Source organism: Schistocerca serialis, chromosome 6, assembly GCF_023864345.2.
Source record: "Schistocerca serialis cubense isolate TAMUIC-IGC-003099 chromosome 6, iqSchSeri2.2, whole genome shotgun sequence".
NCBI classification, from domain to species: Eukaryota; Metazoa; Arthropoda; class Insecta; order Orthoptera; family Acrididae; genus Schistocerca; species Schistocerca serialis.
In genome coordinates this window covers 128517002-128539356 of record NC_064643.1, presented here as the reverse complement: position 1 = coordinate 128539356, position 22355 = coordinate 128517002, and the positions used below count along the sequence as shown (strand labels likewise).

The 22355-nt window shown below is 41.9% G+C and overlaps 2 protein-coding genes across 2 annotated transcripts in view; both read left to right on the top strand.

Annotated features, from left to right (window-relative positions):
* Nucleotides 1-22355, top strand: part of LOC126484055 (retinol-binding protein pinta-like) — a 308676-nt gene that overhangs the window by 108222 nt on the left and 178099 nt on the right. The window lies entirely within an intron of this gene.
* The window catches only part of LOC126484056 (retinol-binding protein pinta-like), a 141804-nt gene that overhangs the window by 85473 nt on the left and 33976 nt on the right, over nt 1-22355 (top strand). Inside the window, exon 5 of the mRNA XM_050107406.1 lies at nt 15151-15261. Coding sequence (XP_049963363.1) covers nt 15151-15261 — 111 coding nt within the window. The remainder of the gene's footprint in view (nt 1-15150; nt 15262-22355) is intronic.

The window sequence follows — 22355 nt, the reverse complement described above, 5'->3', positions numbered from 1 at the left end:
TCGCTCGCGGGGTGGAATCTGAGCTAACTATTTGTAGTATCGTTCCCAGAGCCGATCGCGGTCCTCTGGTTTGGAGCCGAGTGGAAGGCTTAAACCAGAGGCTCAGACGATTCTGCGGAGATCTGGGGTGCAAACTTCTCGACCTCCGCTATCGGGTGGAGTAGGTCAGGCGTGCACTACACTCAGGAAGCGGCCACAAGGGTAGCGGAGTGCATGTGGAGTGCACATGTGGGTTTTTTAGGTTAGGGAATTCCCTCCCTAGGCCCGACAAGACGCGGCAAGATACGAGTAGGCAAAATGCAGCAGGGAATAACAATATTAATCTGCTAATAGTAAACTGCAGGAGCGTCTATAGAAAGGTCCCAGAACTGCTCTCATTAATAAACGGTCACAATGCTCACATAGTAGGGGTCTAATAGGGACAGAAAGTTGGCTGAAACCAGATGTAAACAGTAATGAAATTCTAAACTCAGATTGGAATGTATACCGCAGGGACAGGCTGGACAGTGAAGGAGGAGGCGTGTTTATAGCGATCAGAAGTGCAATAGTATCGAAGAAAATTGACGGAGATCCGAAATGTGAAATAATTTGCGTGAAGGTCACGGTCAAAGCAGTCTCAGACATGGTAATTGGATATCTCTATAGGCCCCCTGGCTCAGCAGCTGTTGTAGCTGAGCACCTGAAGGATAATTTGGAAAACATTTAGAGTAGATTTCCCCACCATATTATACTTCTGGGTGGAGATTTTAATTTGCCGGATATAGACTGGGAGACTCAAACGTTCATAACGGGTGGCAGGGACAAGGAATCCAGTGAAATTTTTTAAAGTGCTTTATCTGAAAACTACCTTGAGAAGTTAAACAGAGAACCTACTCGTGGTGATAACACATTAGACCTTCTGGCGATAAACAGACCCGAACTATTTGAAACAGTTAACGCAGAACAGGGAATCAGCGATCATAAAGCTGTTACAGCATCGATGATTTCAGCCGTAAATAGAAATATTACAAAAGGAAGGAAGATTTTTTTGTTTAGAAAGAGTGACAAAAAGCAGATTGCAGAGTACTTGACAGCTCAACACAAAAGTTTTGTCTCAAGTACAGATAGTGTTGAGGACCAGTAGACAAAATTCAAAACCATCGACAAATATGCGTTAGATGAGTATGTGCCAAGCAAGATCGTAAGAGATGGAAATCAGCCACCGTCGTACAACAACCGAGTTAGAAAACTGCTGCGGAAGCAAAGGGAACTTCAAAGCAAACATAAACATAGCCAAAGCCTTGCAGACAAACAAAAATTACGCGAAGCGAAATGTAGTGTGAGGAGGGCTATGTGAGAGGCGTTCAATGAATTCGAAAGTAAAGTTCTATGTACTGACTTGGCAGAAAATCCTAAGAAATTTTGGTCTTATGTCATAGCGGTAGGTGGATCAAAACAAAATGTCCAGGCACTTTGTGACCAAAATGGTACTGAAACAGAGGATGACAGACTAAAGGCCGAAATACTAAATGTCTTTTTCCAAAGCTGTTTCACAGAGGAAGACTGCACTGTAGTTCCTTCTCTAGATTGACGCACAGATGACAACGTGGTAGATATCGAAACAGACGACAGAGGGATAGAGAAACAATTAAAATCGCTCAAAAGAGGAAAGGCCGCTGGACCTGATGCGATACCATTTCGATTTTACACAGAGTACGCGAAGGAACTTGCCTCCCTTCTTGCAGCGGTGTACCGTAGGTCTCTAGAAGAGCGTAGCGTTCCAAAGGATCGGAAAAGGGCACAGGTCATCCCCGTTTTCAAGAAGGGACGTCGAACAGATGCGCAGAACTATAGACCTGTATCTCTAACGTCGATCAGGTGTAGAATTTTGGAACACGTATTATGTTCGAGTATAATGACTTTCCTGGAGACTAGAAATCTACTCTGTAGGAATCAGAATCAGTTTCTAAAAAGACGATCGTGTGTAACCCAGCTCGCGCTATTCGTCCACGAGACTCAGAGGGCCATAGACACGGGTTCCCTGGTAGATGCCGTGTTTCTTGACTTCCGCAAAGCGTTCAATACAGTTCCCCACAGTCGTTTAATGAACAAAGTAAGAGCATATGGACTGTCAGACCAATTGTGTGATCGGATTGAAGAGTTCCTAGATAACATAACGCAGCATGTCATTCTCAATGGAGAGAAGTCTTCCGAAGTAAGAGTGATTTCAGATGTGTCGCAGGGGAGCGTCGTAGGACCGTTGCTATTCACAATATACATAAATGACCTTGTGGATGACATCGGAAGTTCACTGAGGCTTTTTGCGGATGATGCTGTGGTATATCGAGAGGTTGTAACAATGGAAAATTGTACTGAAATGCAGGAGGATCTGCAGCGAATTGACGCATGGTGCACGGAATGGCAATTGAATCTTAATGTAGACAAGTGTAATGTGCTGCGAATACATAGAAAGAAAGATCCCTTATCATTTAGCTACAATATAGCAGGTTAGCAACTGGAAGTAGTTAATTCCGTAAATTATCTAGAAGTACGCATTAGGAGTGATTTAAAGTGGAATGATCATATAAAGTTGATCGTCGGTAAATCAGATGCCAGACTGAGATTCATTGGAAGAATCCTAAGGAAATGCAATCCGAAAACAAAGGAAGTAGGTTACAGTACGCTAGTTCGCCCACTGCTTGAATACTGCTCAGCAGTGTGGGATCCGTACCAGATAGGGTTGATAGAAGCGATAGAAAAGATCCAACGGAGAGCAGCGCGCTTCGTTACAGGATCATTTAGTAATCGCGAAAGCGTTACGGAGATGATAAATAAACTCCAGTGGAAGATTCTGCAGGAGAGACGCTCAGTAGCTCGGTACGGGCTTTTGTTGAAGTTTCGAGAACGTACCTTCACCGAGGAGTCAAGCAGTATATTGTTCCTTCCTACGTATATCTCGCGAAGAGACCATGAGGATAAAATCAGAGAGATTAGAGCCCACACAGAGGCATACCGACAATCCTTCTTTCCACGATCAATACGAGACTGGAATAGAAGGGAGAACCGATAGAGGTACTCAAGGTACCCTCCGCCACACACCGTCAGGTGGCTTGCGGAGTATGGATGTAGATGTAGATGTATTTACATGGAATTGGCAAATCCTGAGCTACTAAAGAAGTGTTTACATGGGAAGACACATATTGTGAATGATACCTTCAATAATGTTGTGTGGTGCCATGTGCACAAAAATATATTTGTTGGCCTTATGACTCTAACGTTAGCAGTGTCTGATGCTGTAATAACTTTTAATGGTGGTAACTATGAAAGACTTAAGGTTCTGGAGAAGTTAGGGGTAAGATTTGGACAGAACACAGCTAAAGAAGACTGTGGGAACTGGATGAGCTTTGTGTACGTGAAGCAGAGTTAGCTGCTTAGCAAATGACAAAAGAAGCAGGAAACAAAAGGAGGAGGCCAGCACTGGGCTGTTGTGACACTGAAGAAGACACAGACTATGGGCCAGGGCAATTATAGTGCATAAAAGACACAGAAATGTAATCTGTATAAGATTTTGTAATAAAAAAAGTTTCAAACCTCAATACTAATGAACTACATTTTTTGCAATAAATGACCCGTTTTCTAAAAAAGTACTGATGGAAGAGACATGAAATTTTCACAGCATGCTAAGTGTGAGTTTCAACACATATGGAACTAGAATAATTAAAATATCTTGAGTTATTTTGTTTTTATGTTAATTTATTTACAAAATTCTGTCAAAAAGAGTGTATGGAAAAAAAGATAACATGTCCCACAATACAATTTTAGTAATAATTCTAGTTCAGTGTATCTAGAAAGATGTATTCAATAATTACAGAAAATTGTAAATTGGTGGCTTAGAATATTTCCATGATAATGGATCACAAAATTGGATAATTTGACGTTGGTAGCATAGGACATAGAATGTCCCCTTAACAAAAACATTTGATAGAGCTGAGCATTCTGATCATAACGCCATGTTAAATACATTCCAAGTATGTGAAGATGTATGGATGAATGGTGAACTACGTAAAACTGCTTTTTGGTAGCATAATATAGTGTCAGAATAACGTCACAGGAAACGCATTGTTTACTTTATTAATTCCGCTCAACAATTGCACTTTAAGTTGTAAAGTAGATTAGCAGTAGTGACCACGTATGTTCTGCAGTGTTCTAGAACAAAATTTTCACATGTGATGAGAAGAGAAAAATAAAGGGACTTCTGCAATTTCTCGCCATAGGGCTTGATAACACTGCTAGTATCCAAGGCTGAAGTATTGTCGACTGTAACAATTCTATATAATGTGCCACTCTTGTCCCCGCATTAGCCGTTGTATTGTAGCAGACTGTGAAACATGGCAGCTGAATTGTCGATCTGCACCAAGGAGGAAACGAGGGTAGTGATTCGATTTTTGTTTGTGGAAGGTGTTCACCCGCAGAAATATTTCGTCGAATGAAAGAGCAGTATGGTGACAGCTGTTTATCATGACGCGAGATCTGCGAATGGATAGAGCGCTTCACTCAGGGAAGGTAAGGCAGGCCATGGACGTCAACAACTGGGAACAATTTGAAAGTCGCTCAAGGTATGCTTATGAAAAACAGACGAGTCACAGTGGACGAAATCACCAATACACATCAGTCACGGTTCAGCGTAGTCCATCTTGCACGACAGGCTAAATTTTCGGAAAGTGGTCTGCAAAGTGGGTACAGAAAGGATGGTCAGCGAGGCACAAGGCACAAGGGATGGATGCCATTAGTAAACATTATCATTGCAAGGGAGATTGATTTTAACAGGAAATTTTTACTGTAAATGATACGTGGGTGCATCATCACGAACCTGAAAGCAAGGCCGCGAGCATGGTTTGTAACCACCCATCATCACCAGGAGTTAAGAAATTTGACGTCAGTCATCAGCTGCTAACACTACTCTGGGACATGGCAGGAGCCGTAGCGGTTCATTTCACGCCAAGAGGCGTGAACAGTGAGAACTATTTGATGTGTTGCGAACTAAACTGAAACCTACTATGAGACCCAAACGTCAAGGAAACTGCGAAAAGGCGTCATCCTGCGGCAAGATATCGCTCGGCCACGTTCTGCCAAACGGGTGGTCCAAACAATAAAGGAGTTGGGATTCGAATTCCTGGAATGCCCTCCATACACTCTGCACCTGGCTCCCAGCGATTTCCGTATGTTTGGACCATTGAAAGAAGCGCTCAGGGGAAGAAAATTTGTAGCCGATGCGGAAGTCATTGATGTGGTTCAAAATTAGTTACAAGGGCAACCAAAATATTTTATTTGGTGGAATCAAATAACGTGTGAAACGTTGAAAAAAGTGAGTTAAAGTGCAGGGCGTATTCGGATAAATTTAAGGAGTGGTACCAAGACTGAATTAAGCTCGTTGACTAACCTGTAAGTTGTATCTGTAGTGCTAATAAGAAAGCTGTCTCTTCTTTGGTAAGTAGTACAGACAATTTAGATGTGGAAATGTTTAACTTTACGGTTCATTGTCCTTGCAAAGTGAGGTACAGAAGCACAAATATGCGAGGCATGCGTTTTTTTTCCCTTAATCTTACAGAACAATTACGTTATGACACTAGCGCCAGATATACAAGATATCGACCATCCATCTCTGTTTTATTTCACCATTATCTCTCCCCATGTTCATCTCTGTCTTACTCCACCAGTTTCCTATAACCATGTTTAGATCTTGTATTCCGAGCGTTATGATCGTATAATTGTGTATTACAGCAATATGCAGTTTAAGTGATACAAAGCAATAAAGATATCGTCAGAACGCCTACTTCTACATCTACTTACATACTCGACTGTTCACCTATAATGCATATCAGAGGGTACCTTGTACCACTACCAGTCATTTCCTTTCCTTTTCAGCTCAAAAATGGAGCGAGGAGAAACTACTATCTTAACGCCTCCGTACAAGCCCTGATTTCTCTTACCTTAGCTTAGTGATCCTTAGGCGAATGGTTTGCTTCATTGATGAGCTACAATTTCCAAAAATTCTTCGAATATACCGACGTCAACTATTCGCCTTGCCGACTGTCACCTTTTTGTGCTCGTTCCATTTCATATTGCTTCACAGCATTATGCGTAAATACGAGTATTCAATCGATGCGACTGTCTCAGGCATCTCACTACTAACGCTTTATTCGATCATGGCACGATATTTTTCCTACTCATCTGAATTAACTTTTATTTTTCTACATTTACGGAGTATATATATAGAGAGAGAGAGAGAAAGAGAGAGAATGAGAGACATCCAACCAAACTTCCCTGGGGCGCTGCTGGCGTACACTTGTCTCTGACAAACGGTCACCATCGAGGACAGCATATTGGGTTCAGTTACTTAAGAAGTTATCGAGTCACTCATATATCTAGCACCTGACTTATATGCTCGAACCTTCGTTAACAGCATGCAGTGAGGCACCGTGTTAAAGGCTTTTTGGAAATCTGGGAATATGAGATATATCTGCTTAATTCCGTCCATGGTTTTCAGGGTATCATGTGAGAAAAGGGCAAGAACGATGCTTTTTAAATCCCTGCTCATTTGTGAGAAAAGGCTTGTTCCTCTTCAGGGAACTCTTCTACCTCAGGGAAATTTATTATATCTGAACTAAGAATATGTTCAAGAATTCTGCAACAAACAGATACTACGGATGTAGGACTGTAATTATGTAGGTTCGTTCCCTTGTCATTTTTGTATGCGGGGGTCACCTGCACTTAACTGCAATTGTTTGGGACTCTGCATTGGGCGAGAGATTCACGATAAATGGAGTCTAAGTAAGAGATAAGTGCTGCAGCATACTTCCTTTAAAACCGAAATGGTGTTCCTTACGGATGGTGACTTCTTTGTTTAGAACTCTTTCAAAAGAATGGTTCAAATGGCTCTGAGCACTATGGGACTTTACATCTGTGTCATCAGTCCCCTAGAACTTAGAACTACTTGAACCTAACTAACCTAAGGACATCACACACATCCATGCCCGAGTCAGGATTCGAACCTGCGACCGTAGCAGTCGCGCGGTTCCGGACTGAAGCGCCTAGAACCGCTTGGCTACCGCGGCCGGCCTTAGAACTCTTTCTGCTGCTTCTCTACATCAGGGATGCCTATTATTACTTATTACGTCCTTCATATGAGATTCTGTATGACAGTCGAACAACGGTATGTTTCTGTATCCCCCCTACATGAGTGATTTCTTAAACGCGAAATTTAAAACTTAAGCTTTCCTTTTACTGTCTTCTGTTGCCACGAATTTCTACTACGTTTTTCGTCATCTGTGCTTTCTTCTTTGAACCGAGAGTGCAACAATCGCTGCTTTCTCAGAATTCTCCGAATTTTGTTTTCAAATCATTGTGGGCCTCCGATAGCTGAATGGTCAGCATGACGGACTGCCGTCCTAAGGGGCCCGGCTTCGATTCCCGGCTGGGTCGGGGATTTTCTCCGCACAGGGTCTGGGTATTGTGTTGTCTTCGTCATCATTTCATCCCCATCCTGCGTGCAGGTCGCCCAGTGTGGCGTCGAATGGAATAAGACTTGCACCAAGGCGGCCGGAACTGCCCCGTAAGGGGCCTCCGGGTCTATGACGCCTAACGCTCATTTCCATTTCCATTGTGGGCCTTTCTCAATCTTAATCGAATTATTTGTCACATACTTCTCCAGATCACAATCTACAACCCATTAAACTTTGCCCATAATTCCTCTATGTTCATCGTATTGAAACAAATTGATGTCCACTGTCTAATTGGGATGCCAATAATTGCTTATCTACTCTTTCTAGCATACCTGCAATGAATCCATAGACATCGCAGTCTATACTTGGTAGATCAAAGGTTCCTCCAACTAATATGGTATTATCTGAATATTCCCGCGCTGCTGAGCGTGGACTTTCTATGAACGCCTCTATAAGGGATACGGCTGAGTTGGGTGACCAGCACAAACATCCGATAATTGACAATGATTGACCTACACGTTTACTGGTGCCCAGATAGCTTCACAGTCAGACTCAGTTTTGGCCTTGGACCACACAACATGGTGTGGTGCCTAATCTGTCTTTTTCTATATGCATTCCATGCTCCCCTAAACATTTCGGAGCTTGCTACATCGGGTTTCTGCCAGCTCTCTGTTCTGAGAACTATTTGAGCATGATGAATTTTTGGAGTGTCATTATGGAACATTCTTACGAATACTTCGACTTATACTATTGAAATTGTAACACTCAAAATGTCTGTACTTTGTACGAGGCCTCATTTCTCTCTCTGCACACTCACTGGCGAGTGTTCGTCAGAGGATTTCAAACTACTGCAAGGCCTAAAAAATCCCATGGTCACAAGTACTCTGCTATCCATGTAGTGTATAGTAAACCTTTTCTCTACCAAGTGGTGTCCCACAACCTTCCACCTCTAATGCAGGCCTAGCAGTCTACTGACAAGACCACCACGGAATTGTGGAACATTTGGTTGAGGCCTTTCACATGGCTCCAAACCACAGGACCCCGATTAACTATGGGAACAATGAATTCCAGAATAAGATTTTCACTCTGAAGCGAAGTGTGTGCTGATATGAAACTTCCTGGCACATTAAAACTGTGTGCCGGACCGAGAGTCAAACTCGGGACCTTCACCTTTCGCAGGCAAGTGCTCTACCATCTGAGCAACCCAAGCACGACTCACGGGCCGTTCTCACAGGTTCACTTGTGCCAGTACCTCGTCTCCTACTTTTCAACTTCAGAGAAGCTCTCTTGCGAACCTTGCAGTAATAGCACTCCTGGAAGAAGGCATATGCGGAGACATGGCTTAGCCACAGTCTGGGGGATGTTTCCAGAATGAGATTTTCACTCTGCAGCGGAGTGTGCGCTGATATGAAACTTCCTGGCAGATTAAAACTGTGTGATGGAAAGTAGGAGACGAGGCACTGGCAGAAGTGAAGCTGTGAGGACGGCCTGTGAGTCGTGCTTGGGTAGCTCAGATGGTAGAGCACTTGGCCACGAAAGGCAAAGGTCCCGAGTCTCGGACCGGCACACAGTTTTAATTTGCCAGGAAGTTTCACAATGAATTCTACTTGCACCTTACAAACGAGGCCCGCACTCTTCACCACTTCTGTCAGTTACCCATAAGAACTGAGGATGGCCTCATAACCTAAGCGACAGGCGTCGTTGTTGACGACATGAGCTGTAACCTCAAGATAACTACAGCCTACACCTTCGATAGCCGCAGGCAGTGCCTTCTCCACATCCCAGACGAGAGTATCACGCAGACATAGCGAGCATATATTGGACTTCTTTCGAGCCCTCGACGATAATTCCCTAAGGGTCTCCATAACGCACCTAACACTGGAGCCTTCGATAGCTAACAAACCCCTCCTCCTGCGTGCCTGCTTGGACCCTGCTAGAGGGTAAAATGAGGAGACCAGACGACCAGCCTCCACAATGATTCTCCCTCCTAAAATTATGCTTGCTCATTACGTTTGTCTTTGGCTATTTTGTGTATTTTAGAGCCCATACTTGGAGCATTACGATTTTATTTGATAGCTGCATTATTATATTCATCAGTTTACACTTAAATCGGACTTTGGCATTATAGGCTGCAATCGGTAACGTAGCTGCCTTACCAAAAACCTTGTTTCTGTACACAACCTCCAGTATACCTACTCCAAATGTAGTTAGTATGTCAATGGACAGTTTAAACATGAAAATGGCATTGTGAAATTTGAAATGTACATTGTGTGTGTTATTGTAATCTTCGTCCTTCCTAAAATGGTTTGTCTTTAGATTTGTTTTTGTTCACACTCTCATTTAGCATAGAATACATTAGCTGGCAGTACGCATAATCCATACTGCCACTTGTTTGTGAACTTGCCTACTTTGCTTAGTACTTTAGCCAACAGTTTCATTTGGTACCTCGCCGTGTTTATTCCGTAAAAAATACTGTTACCTATGTGATTGGGACGTTATTTTTAGCCACAGTGTTTTGACACAACTTATATGTGATATTAGAAAGGGAAGCTTTTAATCAGAGAAAAATGACGAATGAAAAGACCTTTCAACCGACTAAATTTCCATTTGATATTTTATTTGAGCAACCAGTTTCTTTGAAATCGATGGAAGGCTTTTAAACATGGCGTCATAGTATCTGCGAGCAGAAGTGAGTTAGTTAGGCCATTTCAAAGTCTTTCGATTTTTGAAGATTTTTTCTTCTGTTTCAGTTGTTTATCAGCTTCTCACTTCCATAATTGGGTTAGCCCGCCATCTTGCTCTTTTGAATTTAACACCACCACACTCTTTAACACAGCATTCATTCAAGGCCATTGACAGTGTAATTGCCCGTGGCATGTAGCCATCCCACATTAGCTCTTGACTTATGGGGTCACTGAAGAGCGAAGTTAGCCGGAAGTAATATTGTTATGTAGCTCTTACATCCGTCATCTTCGTAAGCAGCAGCTATGAGCTGGAGATGATCATTTAATGCTACAGTTTTTACTCAGGTCTGATGTGGGCCGAAATGCAAGAATGTTTTTTACATATATTGAAATCTTTAAATATATCATTGTAGTTTGTTGTACACCACAAAAATATGGACCTGCTAAAAATATTCTGAAGACATTTATTTAACTGCAAGAAAATGTATCACATTCTGGTATCGTTTTAAATATCCTCCATCGACTCGCCACCGAACGATAAACAATGTGGACTGCAACCTGTCTTACCAGAACCCAAAACGTACCCTGCTGCAGCTCTCCCCGACTACCGACAAGACATTATTCTGTTTGTGCTGCGCAAGCCTTACAATGCACACTCCATGAGCGGTTTATTTTTTGGTGTCGAGAAATCACATTCTAAACAAGTATCAAGAAGACTTCAGCAACTATCATAGCAGCTCGCCATAGACAGACAAGAGCTGACTATCATAATCTTTCTGAACTCAACACTGTGGATGTCTACATTTTAGTCACCATCATAAATTTTACTGCCAGCACAGTACAATTTTTCTTCTCATACCTGATGTTTCAACAACTGTGCCTAATGCGTGTAACTACAAAGTTGCATTGGCAGCAAGTACCATCAGTAGCAGCTTTTTAGTTTCGTTACTGGCTCTGATTTCTGCCACCAGTGATGTCTCAACCCCCTCCCCTCCTCCTTCTTCCTCACTGCTTTGGGTAAAACTGGCAGGAGAAATCCTAGATGGCGTAATAGATTAGTTCTTCTATGCAAAGAAGGTGTGAGATTCAGACGTCAGTGTGAATGACCGACTTTTGATAAGTGAAAGTTCAGGTTGGACCCATCACGTCTCTTGGTCTTCGTTCTCACGGTGGACAGTCCCTCACAACGTTTTCACACCGGTCGGGTTCCAGTATGGAGTTCCAAGAATGGTATTATGTGTAAATTTTTTACCTTCCGGTTTTTTCGGTATTTTCCATTATTTCTATGCACCTCGATTTTCAGTTACATGGTAATAGTAGTGGTAGTGTGCTTATACATTCACCTCACTGTAGATAAACATGCAATCACAAAGTCACTTCATCCACACACAGACAACAAAAACAACAACAACAACAAAACACACACACACACACACACACATGCAAAAACATGTAAACAGACATGTAAAAGCACATCACAGACATACATGTAACCATGCATGCAATCAAGTACATACACACAGTACACAAACGTACACATTCACACTCCCTGCCACTTACCGTGCACACACTAGTACTTTCACAAGCTTCCACCAAAACACTAGACATGCACAAACATGCACTCATATGCACACTTTGTATGATAAATATCTCTTCATATGTTTGATGAGGTTAAAATATTTTTGAAGTAAATGATATGTTGCACTGATAAGACTATCATATTAGCAGCTGCTCATAAACTGTGTTAGACCTAAAATATACAGCGATAAAGACGAAGATTATTGTGAGGGTACATCAGAAAGTCACACTGTAGCCACATTGTAATAATGATCCATCATCATGCTTGATAAGCTCTAAACTGGATACGCAGGAGTCGATGTGTGTCTCTGCTGTGGCTAGCCATATGAACATATCTTATTACTGAAAGTGACTACCAGCAGTAGTGCAAAGACAGAGTAGTATTAGTAAACGTCAAAATGGAGGGATAGATACCGTTACTGTACACCTCAGTAGACACACACAGCTGAAATTTTGACATATGTACGCATATTATGAGTCACATGCCACTTGATACTGTTGCTTTTCACTGATGGAGAGTATTGTACTTCAGTAAACCTTTCAGAGTTCCTCCCCCTGACCCTGCAATAGAGGTTTAATATATTTTCTTATTTCATTTTCAAATGATGCCATTCAGTTTTTATACGCTGCAGTCTTTTTTCGAAAATACAAAAATTACACTGAAAAATTACTGTTTTCCAAATGGGTATGGGTGTGTGCATTGTACTTAACGTAAAGTTTAAGTTACATTGAGTAATGTGTGAGGCTAGGGACCGATGACCTCAGCAGTTTGGTCACATAGGATTTTAACTTAAATTTCCAATTTTCATATACCTAGAAACATTTATTCGATTGAATTTTAAAAGCATTGCTGTCGAGAAAATCTTGTCAATACTGTTTTACTAGTCTATGTGTTACATTATTATTCTACCACACGTCAATAATCAGTAAGTGAAATTAAAACAAATTAAGTGGAAGTATTATTAAAAACAAGTTGTCAGTTACATATATTTTGAAATACAAGCTATTGGAAACTAAAACTAATTTCAGTTTTCAGGACTGGTAAAATAGTTAAGACTTTAAAATATTACATGTACCATGATAAAAGAACCTTGTTCTGTTTCAGGGTAGAAGATGACATACAACCAACGAAGTACAGCTTAACTTTCCACATGTCATAAAAATTGTTCTAAAAGTATTTGCCGTTTTACTCACGGTGGAGTACTGTACAAGAAAAATTAACAATATATTCCAAATAACTTCAAAGCACCGTACAGCACTTAAACACGTAGAACGCGAAATATTTGTAAATACTGCACAATGCACAACCTCATGTCTAACAACAACAAACACTAGAAAATGGCAGAACTGCTTATGGCCTTCCCGTGTACACTCCTTCATATGATTCAATCGCTAGACCGAAGTACTTACCACAACACATTGTGTGTTCCTATGTGCACTATCCTCTAGGTACAATAATCTCCCATAATGTATTCAAGTCAACCTTCAATGTGGCTCAAAGCTTTCGATTGCTGTGCTGAAACCTTGATAGGCCTTCCTGTTGGTTTCGATTGATTGCATTTCCGCTGATTTTTTATTGTTATACGAATTAACATGTTTCGGCTCAAGCCATTACCAGAATCAAATTAAGAGTCACATGTCCACAGTACGGCTATACATATGAATTTGACGAGATAAAATGTATCAACAGTCTTCTAACGTGACTCTGATGATGGTTTGAGACTAAACGAGCTAATGCATAAAGTTAAAAAATTAAGGTGATCAAGGTGAAAAATTGCATTAATTGGTACGCATAAAGTGTATGACTTAAAACAGCAAATCACATGAAGACTCAATAGCAGGGTCTACCAGGTGTGACCACATTGTCAAGTATGTGCACGAGTTTTTTGCGTAGAAGAAATGACCTACATCTGCCACCATTAATTTTTATGCCGCACAAAATATTTTGTTTCTGCATTCTTGGACTGTTGGCCCAAAAGCTTTAGCTGAAGACTGGAAAAGTGAGGGGTTAAGGTTACTTTACCCACCGGAAGTGACCCCTTCCGTGGCGGAAAACTGAACTGTGGAACAGTAGCCTCTCTAGGCAGATACTGGTGTTCCCTATAGATCGTTATCAGGTCATCTATTATTCTATATAATTATCAATTATGTGCCATCGTCCCTGTCCCAATACTTATTCTTTGCTGCCGACCTACCCTCACATTAAATACAGATCCTAATAAGTTCAGGATAATGTTATATTATAGAGATGGGTAGAAGATATTAATTAATCAAAATCTGAAACTATTCTGGTTCATTATTCATGTCCTATGAGCATACATTTTCATAAATTCTTCCAAACTGGAAAAACACAATTTTATGTTACTTTGTGAATACACTAGCAGTAATATTAGATCAAACTCTAAACATGGCTGGATACACTTAAAACTTGCGAAAAGAATTAATTACTCCACGCACAGCGAAAATCAACTTCTGGAAGCATTGGTCATTCAGCAGTTCACTACAGCAATGACATACTACAAAGGTATTGTCATGAAATCTAACACTACTCCTGAAACGAAATAAATGTCTCCGTGACATTTACCATTCTGATCGTACTTCACCAACCTGCCTACACTTATTTTCACTACATAGACAAAATGATAGCTTCATTCATCCTTGTACGTGACAGTGGATGCTTGTCAAACGGAACCGGTCGTGATACATTTTACTGAGCAAGTGAGTGTACTACATTGCTCGGAAACAACCTTCCCTTCGGTCTCTCACATAGCAGATTCACATTTCAATCTCTGAAAGGTAGCTAACTAATGGCTTCCTTAAATAACAGTAATGTTTCACTTGTTTCAAAGTAGTTACTCATGTTCCAGGGCGCATCGCTATAAAAAAGCCTATGAACATTTCAGTGTCTTACAACCCATTACTATCAGAACCTTTTTACTTCACCATTTTTGTCATATTCACATCAACATTTCAACAGTTATTATAATTAATGTTATTATTATTACCTTTATAGTTATTTCTCAAACACTATTGTTTCTACTCTCTTAACTCTCCCACTACCAGTGGAATTACAGTGGCTGTTTTGGCATTGTTTATATCCAAACGTGGCCTCACCCCTATTAGGCAGTTGTTTCACACACCACTTATGTATCTTCATAATTATCTATAATAGTACAATAATATAAAAAGGTTTTGCTACTCACGTCAAGCCTGTTGGTTTGGATAGTTGAAACAGTTCACAGTCAGTTGTATTAAGATTTATACTCGAGTCACTGTAATTTTTAGTGTTCAATTTCAATTGGTCCTTTGCACCTTATCATCTGCCACATATGAGTAACCATACAGGATATTACAGTAAACAACAACTTTGACTTAACTTGACTATCTGATTGTTTTCTTTTTTTCAGAGTGCCTATTGCCGGAGGTTGAAAGGATTCCATTTGGTGAATGCGAACAAAATAACTGATTTCGTACTGAAAATTTTGAAGACAGCTCTCTCAGAAAAGTTGCAGAAAAGGGTAAGAAAAAATTACTCACTCGACTTTTCATTTTGTTATTCACTGCTCTTATTCCTATAAATGAGGGAAAATCATACAACAGGCAATATTTCTGGAGAATTGAACGCAATTGAGACCAAGTTTGACTCCTTGATCTCCAGTATGCGCCAGTAATACATCTTTGTTGCGCAATTAAAACATAATTTTTCACGCCACGACTCGAAATCTAATAAAATATCTCACTGACTACATCCATAATGTGATGTCAACGTGTTCTGTGCACAAAATACTTAATAATGATTGTATGTATATGATATGAAAAGCTTCATTCGTGTAGCCCATCTCTTGTCGCAGGAGGAGCGTTTTTAGTGGACATAGCAGTGTAGATTTCCATCAAATGAACTGGGCAAAGCTAGAACTCGACTGAAAGTATATTGGGAAGGCCATGAGGCTTTCAGTCGCGTAGTCCAAGGGTGGTACAAGTACAATGTCAACTGATGCCAAGTGTAAGACACCTGAGGGTGAAAGAGCTACAACACTCATTTTCTACACTGCCCAAGTCATATAAACTCAGGGTCGAGGTTTAGATATTTTACGACCGCGTGCGTAAACCCAACGTACATGGTTTTCCCGCAGTTGTCTCCTTGCCTCCCCACTGTCAGCTAGAAGTGTAATCCTGCAATGTGTGAGATTACACAGTTTGGGGAGACACACGATGGGATCCAAGTTTGACAAGATCCAAATATATTCTGGTAACTAAATACTTTAAATTTTGGACTGCATTGTTCACAACTAATATACCGATAGTCGCTGTAATCATCCATTAGCACTTCAGCCATGGTCTCCGCTGAAACGTAGCGAAGTCCACCGTTGAAAAGTGAACCACTTGGTACAAATCCCTGGAGCACAACACATAAAGTCCAGGCATTAGTCAGTTCTTGTGGAGTACTTAGTCTATCTCTCGAGAGTACATGCAGCCGGTTGCGACACGGTTGTTCGATGATTTATCTGGAAGATATACGGTCGAAAAGTATCTACACTCATGATATTTGGTTAAACCGATTATACGTTCCTCTATCATTTTTTATGTTTCCATTGCTTGTCCCGTAACTCACCCGATGCGGTTGATTGTTGCTCTGTCGACACGACACCCGATTTCGGAATTTGCCATTGTCAAATAAATCACCTCCAGTGAACTGATAACACTGATATGAAATACAGAAGTTTCGTGGTATGAATGTTAATTACGTAAACTGCGTTCTGCACTCACGGCGCCGATACTGCACCATACATGCACCACGGAAGCTAACCCACGACTCTTTTACAACCGCGCTCTGCGTTCACCAAAGGGCAAGTATCGACAACTGCATGGGGGATGGGCAACTGCCTAATAAGCAGTAGATTCCGGGATCGTGTTAACGGTACAGACAAATTGTCACTCATTACAGCTGATGCTGCACAAAATCTGCAGCTGATTTCAATAACCCTTTCGCTTTCCTCCCCAACCCCCCCCCCCCCCCCCCCCCCCCGCCACTCAAACCTCCGGTCAACCTTCAGCTAACATAATTTAGTAAATGTTCCTGCTATATAATAAGCTTTGTGAATCCCCACAAGGTTGCAAATGCCTCTCTCCTTGTGGTTTATTTACATCCCCGCTTAGTTAGAGTCATGCTCACAAATGGAATAGTTTGTGTATCGCCGGGATAGAACTCCTCCACTTGGTCCAGATGTCCACCCAATCCAAAATCCGAACTGTCTCAGGCCAAATAAAAACTCCTTATTCAAGTCTTGAAGTGAAAGTAACTGCATATTGCACAGTTGTTTTTTAATCTCTTCTAAGGCGCATTGGAGTTCGTCAGTCCATTGCCACAGAATCTGGTTAGTAAGATGCAGATGTAAACACTCTTATCGCTTGGTGTTGGCGGTGCGCCAGCGGGGACGCGCACACTAGTTCTGCTAGTGTGCGCGTCCGGGATAACGTTCCGCTGGCCGCTAAGTCCTTGTCTAAGGTCAGTGTCCGCGCACAGTACATAAGCGAGCGCGCTCTCGCGCTCCCCTTATTCTGTGTCTTGCTGCTGCACAGGCAACTGCATTGAACGCCGCCAACATGCCCTACAGGAGGAATCGTCGTAGCCGCACAACAGTCTACAAAACCATAGAAAACATTGAACTTACAACAACATCAGGAGACAAGAAAAATCGCATTCCAGTGAAGAGTGTTGCAGCCCACGCTCTCGTCGATGGACCTTGTGTATTTCTTGGATGTTCCCTTAATTTTAGCTTGGATATAAACGACACTTTCTCACATGGAAATGGATGGCTCACCGTTGCCATAGTGAGAGGTGGTAGCGGAGTTCCTAGTGTACCTGGTCTTGAAAGTTTTAATGATAGAGATGTAATTGCCTATCGTACCTATCATATGTTTGAAATTGGTAGTAAAGATTTTGGTAAATCAGCTTATGACTCAACATCTCCTCTTGTCTTGTATACTCGTAGCAAAAGAAAAATTAATCAAAATGACCACTAATAAACTCCCTATACTATCCACATCGCCTGAGAATTCCTCTAAGCTGTGTTTTGAAAGTGATGTGCAGGAAGTTCCTTAACTACTTGTAATTTTTTCTCATCGGGTTTGTATCCTTGTTCATTAATTACATGTCCAAGAATCTTAATTTCATCCATTCAAAACCAGACTTCTCTAAATTTGCCATTTCAACTGCCTATTCAAAAGTGATGAGTACCTCTTATTTTTTCTTAACATGTTCTGGGTCAGAATAAAAATATCAGCTACACACATTGTCACTTTTTTAATTAATTTTTTACCAAGGACTGTGTCCAATGATCTTATGAAGCTGAGGCAGAAACATTCGGGCGAAACCGTAGTACACAGTACTGGTAGTTCCTTACTTCATACAAGGATGCTGTGTACTTCATGGAATTCTTGTGCAAAGAGATCTGCCAATATCCCGGCCTCAGGTCAATACTAGAATGAGATTTTCATTCTGCAGCTGAGTCTCCACTAATATGAAACTTCCTGGCAGAGCGAGACTCGAACTCGGCTTTACTTCTGCCAGTATCTCGTCTCCTACCTTCCAAACTTCACAGGAGCTCTCCTGCGAACCTTGCGGAACTAGCACTCCTGGTAGAAAGGATATTGCGGAGACATGGCTTAGTCACAGCCTGGGGGACGTTTCCAGAATGATATTTTCACTGTGCAGCGGAGTGTGCAGTGATATGAAACTTCCTGATTAAATTTAATTTTTAAACTGTTGGCCACCTTCTGTTTAACACTACCAACAAGCTATTGCATCTTGTTTTCCTCATTGCACACCTGTTCTAAATGATGTGCCTAAGCATCATGGTTTGGTATAATGGCCTGCACCCTACGTTTACACTCCTACATTTCCCTAGTCTGCCTCACAAAGTGCTCATCATAGACCGCAACTTTTTTGCCGAGTCCCTTTTGTACTTCATCGATATCAGATTCGACTGTCTCAAAACGTTTCGTATTTTCTACGACCTGCCGATCTAACTGAGCTGTGAGTGCGTCTGTCTCCTGTTTACGTTTCGTCACCCACCTTATTTATAACTTTGTCAGTTTGATCAATCTTTGCAGTTAGTTCCTTGGTACTCTGATCTATTTTACAAGTGTTTTCTTCATATCCCAACATAATTTCCATTAATGTCGTTAACATGTCAGACTCAGACCTTCAGTCTTCTCGTCTGAATGCGTCCAGGAAACGTGACCAATCATCACCTCGACTTTGCATGTCTATTGACAAACTACAGTCCCTGAACAATGCATCATTTGTGATCTCGTTATCTGACATCATGAAATAATATATTTCACGCAAGCAGCGAAAAAAATATAACTGAATCACAATAATTGACTTTTACAGTACATGAAACATAACAATAAATCCAACTGCAATGCTTTAATAGTTTCAGCTTCGTATTCAGTGCTCAGAAGTAAATCAGACATAGAGAACAATGAAATAATATAGGAATGAAAATATATTTATACGGTGATTCAGTTCTGATTTAGCACTGCATTACCAAATCATCATATGCTAAAGCGAAAACACTGGACAACGACATTTATCTTACTGATACAAAGTTGAAATACAAATATTATTAGTTGCCGTAAGTACCTTCACTAGTAACCGTCTGCGTGTGCTGAAATTGTCTAATCAAAGTTTTTTTTATCTGTCATTCCGGTGTTTAATTGCATAAGAAATCGATGGCTTGCATCAACATTTACATTAGACAACTGTCTGCTCAGCGTCGAGCGCTGTGTCCATTACGTCGCGCCCCTACATCGCTGTGAGCTTATTTTAAGTCAATCATTATTTTTAAATTACGCGGTATGTATGACTTTCCACAACATTCAAAGATATTTTCGCTGTTTATGACCATGACATTCACAATTTTTAAATTAAAAATCAAATCGGCGTTTCTTCACCAATGATGACGAGTTCTAAAACGCATGTTGACTTGTAAGATACCTGGAGATAAAACAAGTAAATCGCTCGCGTTGTACGCTGCCCCGTCACATAAACACAGAATCAAGGGTTAGATATTTTACGACCGCTTGCCTAAAACCCACATGACTTGTTTCCCTGTGACTGTCTTCTAGCTTCTCCCACATCCAGCTACAAGCATAGTCCGGTAAGGTTTGTCATTTCACACGTTTCAGAGAAGCACGGTAAGATCCAAGTTTATCTGACAAGATCCATAAAATATACATGAAATGTATTCATAGTTTCGAATATGCATAACCATCAGCTTTACAATGGAATGACGACAGTGAAAACTTCTTTTGGGCCGCGACTCGAATCCGAATTTACCACTTATCGCAAGCGGTCGCCTCACCGTTAGGCTATCTGAGCTGGCCAGACCCAGCCTTCCTCATGTTGTCAACTATGTGTCAGCAACTTGCAATCGTAGATGCACGATGTACACTTCTGGCCATTAAAATAGCTACACCAAGAAAAAATGTAGATGATAAACGGGTATTCATTGGACAAATATATTATAAGAGACCTGACATGTGATTATATTTTCACGCAGTTTGGGTCCATAGATCCTGAGAAATCAGTACGCAGAACAACCCCCTCTGGCCGTAATAACGGCCTTGATACGCCTGGGCATTGAGTCAAACAGAGCTTGGATGGAGTGTACAGGTACAGCTGCCCATGCAGCTTCAACACGATACCACAGTTCATCAAGAGTAGTGACTGGCGTATTGTGACGAGCCAGTTGCTCGGGCACCATTGACCAGAAGTTTTCAGTTGGTGAGAGATCTGCAGCAATCGAACATTTTCTGTATCCAGAAACGCCGGTACAGGACCTGCAACATACGGTCGTGCATTAGTCTGCTGAAATGTAGGGTTTCGCAGGGATCGAATGACGGGTAGAGCCACGGGTCGTAATACATCTGAAATGTAACGTCCACTGTTCAAAGTGTCGTCAATGCGTACAAGAGGTGACCGAGACGTGAAACCAATGGCACCCCATACCATCACACCGAGTGATAAGCCAGTATGGCGATGACGAATATACGCTTCCAATGTGCGGTCACCGCGATGTCACCAAACACGGATGCGACGATCATGATGCTGTAAACAGAACCTGGATTCATCCGAAAAAATGACGTTTTGCCATTCGTGCACCCAGGTTCGTCGTTGAGTATACCACCGCAGGCGCTCCTGTCTGTGATGCAGCGTCAAGGGTAACTGCAGCCGTGGTCTCCGAGCTGATAGTCCATGCTGCTGCAAACGTCGTCGAACTGTTCGTGCAGATGGTTGTTGTCTTGCAAACGTCCCCATCTGTTGACTGAGGGATCAAGACGTGGCTGCACGATCCGTTACAGCCATGTGGATAAGATGCCTGTCATCTCAACTGCTAGTGATACGAGGCCGTTGGGATCCAGCACGGCGTTCCGTGTTACCCTCCTGAACACACCGATTCAATATTCTGCTAAAAGTCATAGGATCTCGACCAACGCGAGCAGCAACGTCGCGATACTATAAACCGCAATCGCGATAGGCTACAATCCGACCTTTATCAAGATCGGAAACGTGTTGGTACGCATTTCTACTCCTTACACGAGGCATCACAACAACGTTTCACCAGGCAACGCCGGTTAACTGCTGTTTGTGTATGAGAAATCGTCTGGAAACTTTCCTCATGTCAGCACGTTGTAGGTGTCGCCAGTTGCGCCAACCTTGTGTGAATGCTCTGAATAGCTAATCATGTGCATACCACAGCATCTTCCTGTCGGTTAAATTTTGCGTCTGTAGCACGTCATCTTCATGGTGTAGCAGTTTTAATGGCCTGTAGTGTATATTCCCTACCGCAGAGACATTTTCATTGAAAGCTGATTGGCCAGTGTCGGCGGATAGATACGATACTGCGGTGCCTGTGTTATTCCAAATTACTGTGCAATGCCCCTTCTGACACGTATGCATTAATGTACCCCAACACCACCTACAGAGAGGTCCAGTGCATCAGCGAGGTGCTAGACTGTTATCCGTCGATCATTTCGAATGAGAAATTCCGCACATTCCAGTACTGCAGGAGTCACAGCTATGTGGTGCCAGCTGGCACGAGGGAGATCGTAGATGCGCGACCTTACTGCGATGATGAGGGAAGCCTCGCCCATCGACTCACCATGCTTTTGTTCACTGCCAGGTCTCTGTAGATATTCTTCAAACACCTATGAGTATCTACGATACTCTGGTTTCCCCCCAAAAGAGACTCAGTGACAGCTGTCCGGTTGGAATGCATCTTCATTGCAGACGCCATTTTGAAGGCAACATATAGCGCCGCCACTTATCGGAAGATCATGAAACTATAGGATCTGAAGTATGAGTATTCCACTATGTCCCAGAATATATTCCGCATTTCTTCGGCCGAAATTGACGGAGAAATAATATATACACTCCTGGAAATGGAAAAAAGAACACATTGACACCGGTGTGTCAGACCCACCATACTTGCTCCGGACACTGCGAGAGGGCTGTACAAGCAATGATCACACGCACGGCACAGCGGACACACCAGGAACCGCGGTGTTGGCCGTCGAATGGCGCTAGCTGCGCAGCATTTGTGCA